At 47.4% G+C, this 10,000-nt stretch overlaps 1 protein-coding gene across 1 annotated transcript in view; it reads right to left on the bottom strand.

Moving 5' to 3' along the window:
- The window catches only part of LOC115191137 (unconventional myosin-XV), a 28,338-nt gene that overhangs the window by 4,720 nt on the left and 13,618 nt on the right, over window positions 1-10,000 (bottom strand). Inside the window, exons 10-13 of the mRNA XM_029749104.1 lie at window positions 8,547-8,660; window positions 6,890-6,948; window positions 5,869-5,992; window positions 4,386-4,481 (exon numbers count right to left, since the gene is read on the bottom strand). Coding sequence (XP_029604964.1) covers window positions 4,386-4,481; window positions 5,869-5,992; window positions 6,890-6,948; window positions 8,547-8,660 — 393 coding nt within the window. The remainder of the gene's footprint in view (window positions 1-4,385; window positions 4,482-5,868; window positions 5,993-6,889; window positions 6,949-8,546; window positions 8,661-10,000) is intronic.

The raw sequence follows: 10,000 nt of genomic DNA on the forward strand, positions 1-10,000 counted from the left end.
CAGCAGTAATAAATTTATGAACTTCTTTGAGGAAAAGATCATGATCATTAGAAAGCAAATTACGGACTCCTCTTTAAATCTGGGTATTCCTCCAGGGCTCCATTGTCCTGAGTCTGCACAACTCTGCCAGGACCTAGGATCAAGGGAGATACTAAAGTGTTTTAGTACTATATCTCTTGACATAATGATGAAAATAATCATGGCCTCCAAACCCTCAAGCTGCATACTGGACCCTATTCCAACTAAACTACTGAAAGAGCTGCTTCCTGTGCTTGGCCCTCCTATGTTGAACATAATAAACGGCTCTCTATCCACCGGATGTGTACCAAGCTCACTAAAAGTGGCAGTAATAAAGCCTCTCTTGAAAAAGCCGAATCTTGACCCAGAAATTATAAAAAACTATCGGCCTATATCGAATCTTCCATTCCTCTCAAAAATTTTTGAAAAAGTTGTTGCGCAGCAACTCACTGCCTTCCTGAAGACAAACAATGTATACGAAACGCTTCAGTCTGGTTTTAGACCCCATCATAGCACTGAGACTGCACTTGTGAAGGTGGTAAATGACCTTTTAATGACGTCAGACCGAGGCTCTGCATCTGTCCTCATGCTCCTAGATCTTAGTGCCGCTTTTGATACCATCGATCACCACATTCTTTTGGAGAGATTGGAAACCCAAAATGGTCTACATGGACAAGTTCTGGCCTGGTTTAGATCTTATCTGTCGGAAAGATATCAGTTTGTCTCTGTGAATGGTTCGTCCTCTGACAAATCAATTGTAAATTTCGGTGTTCCTCAAGGTTCCGTTCTAGGACCACTATTGTTTTCACTATATATTTTACCTCTTGGGGATGTCATTCGAAAACATAATGTTAAATTTCACTGCTATGCGGACGACACACAGCTGTACATTTCAATGAAACATGGTGAGGCCCCAAAATTGCCCTCGCTAGAAGCCTGTGTTTCAGACATAAGGAAGTGGATGGCTGCAAATGTTCTACTTTTAAACTCGGACAAAACAGAGATGCTTGTCCTAGGTCCCAAGAAACAAAGAGATCTTCTGCTGAATCTGACAAATAATCTGGATGGTTGTACAGTCGTCTCAAATAAAACTGTGAAGGACCTTGGCGTTACTCTGGACCCTCATCTCTCTTTTGAAAAACATATCAAGACTGTTTCAAGGACAGCTTTTTTCCATCTACGTAACATTGCAAAAATCAGAAACTTTCTGTCCAAAAATGACGCAGAAAAATTAATCCATGCTTTTGTTACTTCTAGGCTCGACTACTGCAATGCTCTACTTTCCGGCTACCCGGATAAAGCACTAAACAAACTTCAGTTAGTGCTAAATACGGCTGCTAGAATCCTGACTAGAACCAAAAAATTTGATCATATTACTCCAGTGCTAGCCTCCCTACACTGGCTTCCTGTTAAGGCAAGGGCTGATTTCAAGGTTTTACTGCTAACCTACAAAGCATTACATGGGCTTGCTCCTACCTATCTTTCCGATTTGGTCCTGCCGTACATACCTACACGTACGCTACGGTCACAAGACGCAGGCCTCCTAATTGTCCCTAGAATTTCTAAGCAAACGGCTGGAGGTAGGGCTTTCTCCTATAGAGCTCCATTTTTATGGAATGGTCTGCCTACCCATGTGAGAGACGCAGACTCAGTCTCAACCTTTAAGTCTTTACTGAAGACTTATCTCTTCAGTAGGTCCTATGATTAAGTATAGTCTGGCCCAGGAGTGTGAAGGTGAACGGAAAGGCTGGAGCAACGAACCGCCCTTGCTGTCTCTGCCTTGTCGGTTCCCCTCTTCCCACTGGGATTCTCTGCCTCTTACCCTTTTACAGGGGCTGAGTCACTGACTTACTGGTGTTCTTCCATGCCGTCCATGGGAGGGGTGCGTCACTCGAGTAGGTTGAGCCACTGACGTGGTCTTCCTGTCTGGGTTGGCGCCCCCCCCCCCTTGGGTTGTGCCGTGGCGGAGATCTTTGTGGGCTATACTCGGCCTTGTCTTCGGACGGTAAGTTGGTGGTTGTAGATATCCCTCTAGTGGTGTGGGGGCTGTGCTTTGGCAAAGTGGGTGGGGTTATATCCTGCCTGTTTGGCCCTGTCCGGGGGTATCATCGGATGGGGCCACAGTGTCTTCTGATCCCTCCTGTCTCAGCCTCCAGTATTTATGCTGCAGTAGTTTATGTGTCGGGGGGCTAGGGTCAGTCTGTTACATCTGGAGTATTCTCTTGTCTTATCCGGTGTCCTGTGTGAATGTAAATATGCTCTCTCTAATTCTCTCTTTCTCTCTTTCTTTCTTTCTCTCGGAGGACCTGAGCCCTAGGACCATGCCTCAGGACTACCTGGCATGATGACTCCTTGCTGTCCCCAGTCCACCTGGCCATGCTGCTGCTCCAGTTTCAACTGTTCTGCCTGCGGCTACGGAACCCTGACCTGTTCACCGGACGTGCTTGTTGCACCCTCGACAATTACTATGATTATTATTATTTGACCATGCTGGTCATTTACGAACATTTTAACATCTTGACCATGTTCTGTTATAATATCCACCCGGCACAGCCAGAAGAGGACTGGCCACCCCTCATAGCCTGGTTCCTCTCTAGGTTTCTTCCTAGGTTTTTGGCCTTTCTCAGGAGTTTTTCCTAGGGAGTTTTTCCCAGCCACCGTGCTTCTTTCACATGCATTGCTAGCTGTTTGGGGTTTTAGGCTGGGTTTCTGTACAGCACTTTGAGATTTCAGCTGATGTACGAAGGGCTATATAAATAAATTTGATTTGATTTGACTCGATCAATAAAAAAGTGGTCAGATGAAGCAGATGCTAAACTACAGGACTGTTTTGCTATCACAGACTGGAATATGGTCCGGGATTCTTCCGATGGCATTGAGGAGTACACCACATCAGTCACTAGGTTCATCAATAAGTGCATCGACGACGTCGTCCCCACAGTGACTGTACGTACATACCCCAACCAGAAGCCATGGATTACAGGCAACATCCGCACTGAGCTAAAGGGTATAGCTGCCCCTTTCAAGGAGCAGGACTCTAACCCGGAAGCTTATAAGAAATCCCGCTATGCCCTCCGACGAACCATCAAACAGGCAAAGCGTCAATACAGGACTAAGATTGAATCGTACTACACTGGCTCCGGTGCTCATCGGATGTGGCAGGGCTTGCAAACCATTACAGACCACAAAGGGAAGCACAGCCGAGAGCTGACCAGTGACACGAGCCTACCAGACGACCTAAACTACTTCTATGCTCGCTTCAAGGCAAATAACACTGAAACATGCATGAGAGCACCAGCTGTTCCGGATGACTGTGTGATCACGCTCTCCATATAGCCGATGTGAGTAAGACCTTTAAACAGGTGAACATTCACCTGTTTAACAGTGGTAGGCCTGATCACAGACAACAACGAACCAGCCTATAGGGAGGAGGTCAGAGACCTGAACCGTGTGGTGCCAGGACAACAACCTCTCCCTCAACGTGATCAAGACTAAGGAGATGATTGTGGACTACAGGAAAAGGAGGACCGAGCACGTCCCCATTCTCATCGACGGGGCTGCAGTGGAGCAGTTTGAGAGCTTCAAGTTCCTTGGCGTCCACATCACCAACAAACTAACATGGTCCAAGCACACCAAGACAGTCGTGAAGAGGGCACGACAAAACCTATTCCCCCTCAGGAGACTGAAAAAATTTGGCATGGGTCCTCAGATCCTCAAAAGGTTCGACAGCTGCACCATCGAGAGCATCCTGACTGGTTGCATCACTGCCGGGTATGGCAACTGCTCGGCCTCCGACCGTAAGGCACTACAGAGGGTAGTGCGTACGGCCCAGTACATCACTGGGGCCAAGTTCCCTGCCATCCAGGACCTCTATACCAGGCGGTGTCAGAGGAAGGACCTAAAAATTGTCAAAGACTCCAGCCACCCTAGTCATAGACTGTTCTCTCTGCTTCCGCACGGCAAGCGGTACCGGAGCACCAAGTCTAGGTCCAAGAGGCTTCTAAACAGCTTCTACCCTCAAGCCATAAGACTCCTGAACATCTAATCAAATGGCTACCCAGACTATTTGCATTATATGCCTGTAATATGTGGTTGTCCCACCTAGCAATCACCTAGCTATCTTCAGATGAATGCAATAACTGTAAGTCTCTCTGGATAAGAACGTCTGCTAAATGACCAACATGTTAATGTAAAATAACACACCACATAAAGGCATCATAAGGCTTCATAAGGCTTCATACACACACTAACAATTATAACAGGTCATCCCGCCACAGGATCTGCTCGCTGTTGTACTTCTCCTGACAGGCAGATGACAAATAGGCTTCATACAGGCTTCATAACGCATCATAACACGTAACACTCACCTGTTCCTGTCTGAAGACGATCCCATTGAAGAAGAACTGCAGGTACTCATTAGCATAGTTAATACAGAGCTGCTCAAAGCTGTTGAAAAACAGGTCCTGGAGGAGACAGAGATACTGGGTTAGATACGGCTAACTGACAGAATAATAGAAACACAAGTTAACGAGGGATTCAAGGTATATTGAAAGCAGGTGCTTCTACACAGATGGTGTTCCTGAGTTAATTAAGCAATTAGCATGGTTAAGGTAATGTATTTAAAATATATATATATATCATATTAATTTAACCTTTATTTAACTAGGCAAGTCAGTTAAGAACATAAAGAACAAATTCTTATTCATGCCAAGGTGTTTTAAAGCTGTTCTGATTGGTGGTTGTCCAACACCCTATTAAAACACATTATGTTGGTGTTTCCTTTGTTCTGGCAGCTACCTGTTCATCCACCCTGATACACACAGTACCAGTCAAACGTTTGGACACACATACTCATTCAAGGCTTTTTCTTCACTTTTTACTATTTTCTACATTGTAGAATAATAGTGAAGACATCAAAACTATGATATAACACATATGGAATCATGTAGTAACCAAAAAAAAGTGTTTAACAAATCAAAATATATTTTATATTTGAGATTGTTCAAAGTAGCCACCCGTTGACTTGATGACAGCTTTGAACACTCTTGGTATTCTCTCAACCAGCTTCATGCAATGCAATATTAGGAAGGTGTTCTTAGTGGACAGAGCGTGGTGTCAAGGGGTGGATGGAGCGAGAGATGGAGGGACGAAGGGAGGGAGGGAGAGAGAGATGGAGGGACAGACAGAGGGAGAGAGATGGAGGGAGAGAGAGAGAGATGGAGGGACAGACAGAGGGAGAGAGAGATGGAGGGAGAGAGAGATGGAGGGACAGATGGAGGGAGAGAGAGATGGAGGGATAGACAGAGGGAGAGAGAGATGGAGGGACAGACGGAGGGAGAGAGAGAGAGGTGGAGGGACGGATGGAGGGAGAGAGAGATGGAGGGAGAGAAAGGTGGAGGGACAGACAGAGGGAGAGAGAGGTGGAGGGACGGAGATGGAGGGAGGGAGAGAGAGATGGAGGGACGAAGGGAGAGAGAGATGGAGGGAGAGAGAGATGGAGGGACAGATGGAGGGAGAGAGAGATGGAGGGACAGACAGAGGGAGAGAGAGATGGAGGGACAGACAGAGGGAGAGAGAGATGGAGGGAGAGAGAGATGGAGGGACGGAGGAAGGGAGAGAGAGATGGAGGGACAGACGGAGGGAGAGAGAGATGGAGGGACAGATGGAGGGAGGGAGAGATGGAGGGAGAGAAAGGTGGAGGGACAGACAGAGGGAGAGAGAGGTGGAGGGACGGAGATGGAGGGAGGGAGAGAGAGATGGAGGGACGGAGGGAGAGAGAGATGGAGGGAGGGAGAGAGAGCTGGAGGGCGGGAGGGAGAGAGAGATGGAGGGAAGGATAAAGTGGAGTACCTCAAAGCCATATATATCCAGGACAGATATGGACAGAGCGTGATGTCGAGGGTAAACCTGTCCATTAATCCTCTCAGTCAGCCAGTGGAACAACAGAGCGTACAGAATCTTGGCAACAGCATCTCTGGAGCAGGAGACAGACAGACAGACAGACAGACAGACAGACAGACAGACAGACAGACAGACAGACAGACAGATTAACAAGTGGCATGTCTACAGCACGCTGAAGAGTGCATGCTGGGAGTTGTAGTGAAGGTAGAGCGTGCGGGTCCTACCTGGCGTCTACAGCACGCTGAAGAGTGCATGCTGGGAGTTGTAGTGAAGGTAGAGCGTGCGGGTCCTACCTGGCGTCTACAGCACGCTGAAGAGTGCATGCTGGGAGTTGTAGTGAAGTTAGAGCGTGCGGGTCCTACCTGGCGTCTACAGCACGCTGAAGAGTGCATGCTGGGAGTTGTAGTGAAGTTAGAGCGTGCGGGTCCTACCTGGCGTCTACAGCACGCTGAAGAGTGCATGCTGGGAGTTGTAGTGAAGTTAGAGAGCGTTAGCTGCGGGTCCTACCTGGCGTCTACAGCGCGCTGAAAAGTGCATGCTGGGAGTTGTAGTGAAGTTAGAGCGTGCGGGTCCTACCTGGCGTCTACAGCACGCTGAAGAGTGCATGCTGGGAGTTGTAGTGAAGGTAGAGCGTGCGGGTCCTACCTGGCGTCTACAGCGCGCTGAAGAGTGCATGCTGGGAGTTGTAGTGAAGTTAGAGCGTGCGGGTCTTACCTGGCGTCTACAGCGCACTGAAAAGTGCATGCTGGGAGTTGTAGTGAAGTTAGAGCGTGTTAGCTGCGGGTCTTACCTGGCGTCTACAGCGTGCTGAAGAGTGCATGCTGGGAGTTGTAGTGAAGTTAGAGCGCGCTAAAGAGTGCATGCTGGGAGTTGTAGTGAAGTTAGAGCGTGCGGGTCTTACCTGGCATCTACAGCGCGCTGAAGAGTGCATGCTGGGAGTTGTAGTGAAGTTAGAGCGTGCGGGTCTTACCTGGCATCTACAGCGCTCTCTACAGTCAGAGGGGTGTAGATTTTGTCCCTCATCGTCTCCTGAAGAGACACAACACAGAGAGCTCAGTTAGTTACCGACTGAACACACTGCTCCGATTGGTGGAACACAACTCATCACAACCAATCAAAGGAAAGCCGTACTCTTTCTCTATATTTGCAGTGAACAAATGTTTTCCGACTGAGTCTTCCTCTCTCTCTCTCTCTCCTTAAAAGGTCGATCACGCAACCAATCTATTTTTCTACTTCCTCTTCCTCTCTGAGGTGAACAGTAATTGACCTGTGTGTGACCCCTGACCCCTACGTCAAACACAGTGTGAGTAATGCCTTGACTTTTTCCACACTCAATTGAGCTCAAGTGCATCCTGTTTCCATTGATCTTCCTTGAGATGTTTCTACAACTTGATTGGAGTCCACCTGTGGTAAATTCAATTGATTGGACATCCTACAGATGATAGAGTAGAGATGATAGAGTAGAGATGATAGAGACTACAGATGATAGAGCAGAGATGATAGAGACTACAGATGATAGAGCAGAGATGATAGAGACTACAGATGATAGAGTAGAGATGATAGAGTAGAGATGATAGAGTAGTGATGATAGAGCAGAGATGATAGAGCAGAGATGATAGAGCAGAGATGATAGAGTAGAGATGATAGAGCAGAGATGATAGAGCAGAGATGATAGAGACTACAGATGATAGAGTAGAGATGATAGAGTAGAGATGGTAGAGTAGAGATGATAGAGCAGAGATGGTAGAGACTACAGATGATAGAGTAGAGATGATAGAGTAGAGATGATAGAGTAGAGATGATAGAGCAGAGATGGTAGAGACTACAGATGATAGAGTAGAGATGATAGAGCAGAGATGATAGAGTAGAGATGATAGAGTAGAGATGGTAGAGTAGAGATGATAGAGTAGAGATGATAGAGCAGAGATGATAGAGCAGAGATGATAGAGTAGAGATGGTAGAGCAGAGATGATAGAGCAGAGATGGTAGAGACTACAGATGATAGAGCAGAGATGATAGAGCAGAGATGATAGAGTAGAGATGATAGAGCAGAGATGATAGAGCAGAGATGGTAGAGACTACAGATGATAGAGTAGAGATGATAGAGTAGAGATGGTAGAGCAGAGATGATAGAGCAGAGATGATAGAGTAGAGATGATAGAGTACTAGATACTGTATTCAGGGAGTAGAGAGGATAGAGCAGAGATGATAGAGTACTAGATACTGTATTCAGGGAGTAGAGAGGATAGAGCAGAGATGATAGAGTACTAGATACTGTATTCAGGGAGTAGAGAGGATAGAGCAGAGATGATAGAGTACTAGATACTGTATTCAGGGAGTAGAGAGGATAGAGCAGAGATGATAGAGTACTAGATACTGTATTCAGGGAGTAGAGAGGATAGAGCAGAGATGATAGAGTACTAGATACTGTATTCAGGGAGTAGAGAGGATAGAGCAGAGATGATAGAGTACTAGATACTGTATTCAGGGAGTAGAGAGGATAGAGCAGAGATGATAGAGTACTAGATACTGTATTCAGGGAGTAGAGAGGATAGAGCAGAGATGATAGAGTACTAGATACTGTATTCAGGGAGTAGAGATGCTCAGCGGAAAGGCGATGTCCTGACCGTGACTTTGTGTGTGATGGCCTTCTGGAGTCCCTCGGGGGAGATCTGTAGCAGTTCAGCTACGACTCTGATCTCCTGAGCACTGACCACAGACGCCACCTCCTGGCCATCCGCCTGCAGTACAACACAGCAAAGTCACTTCATTTACCAAAGAACCCAACACCTTCTGCTTTATGCCTCTGAGAGACACACAGGGGCAGCCCTCTAATCCAACCATACAGTGGAATATCCCGGAGGAGAGATATTCCATATTACAGGGATACTACATTAAGAGGGGCAGCCCTCTAATCCAACCATACAGTGGAATATCCCGGAGGAGAGATATTCCATATTACAGGGATACTACATTAAGAGGGGCAGCCCTCTAATCCAACCATACAGTGGAATATCCCGGAGGAGAGATATTCCATATTACAGGGATACTACATTAAGAGGGGCAGCTCCTCTAATCCAACCATACAGTGAATTATCCTTCCCCAGAACATCCCTTTAAGGTTCGGGGTTTAGACAGCCATACCTCCCCAGACCATCCCTTTAAGGTTCAGGGTTTAGACAGCCATACCTCCCCAGACCATCCCTTTAAGGTTGGGGTTAGACAGCCATACCTCCCCAGACCATCCCTTTAAGGTTGGGGTTTAGACAGCCATACCTCCCCAGACCATCCCTTTAAGGTTGGGGTTAGACAGCCATACCTCCCCAGACCATCCCTTTAAGGTTCGGGGTTTAGACAGCCATACCTCCCCAGACCATCCCTTTAAGGTTGGGGTTAGACAGCCATACCTCCCCAGACCATCCCTTTAAGGTTGGGGTTTAGACAGCCATACCTCCCCAGACCATCCCCTTAAGGTTCAGGGTTTAGACAGCCATACCTCCCCAGACCATCCCTTTAAGGTTGGGGTTAGACAGCCATACCTCCCCAGACCATCCCTTTAAGGTTGGGGGTTTAGACAGCCATACCTCCCCAGACCATCCCTTTAAGGTTGGGGGTTTAGACAGCCATACCTCCCCAGACCATCCCTTTAAGGTTCAGGGTTTAGACAGCCATACCTCCCCAGACCATCCCTTTAAGGTTCGGGGTTTAGACAGCCATACCTCCCCAGACCATCCCTTTAAGGATCAGGGTTTAGACAGCCATACGTCCCCAGACCATCCCTTTAAGGTTGGGGTTTAGACAGCCATACCTCCCCAGACCATCCCTTTAAGGTTCAGGGTTTAGACAGCCATACCTCCCCAGACCATCCCTTTAAGGTTGGGGTTTAGACAGCCATACCTCCCCAGACCATCCCTTTAAGGTTGGGGTTTAGACAGCCATACCTCCCCAGACCATCCCTTTAAGGTTGGGGTTTAGACAGCCATACCTCCCCAGACCATCCCTTTAAGGTTGGGGTTTAGACAGCCATACCTCCCCAGACCATCCCTTTAAGGTTGGGGTTTAGACAGCCATACCTCCCCAG

The sequence above is a fragment of the Salmo trutta genome, unplaced genomic scaffold (assembly GCF_901001165.1).
Source record: "Salmo trutta unplaced genomic scaffold, fSalTru1.1, whole genome shotgun sequence".
Taxonomy (NCBI): domain Eukaryota; kingdom Metazoa; phylum Chordata; class Actinopteri; order Salmoniformes; family Salmonidae; genus Salmo; species Salmo trutta.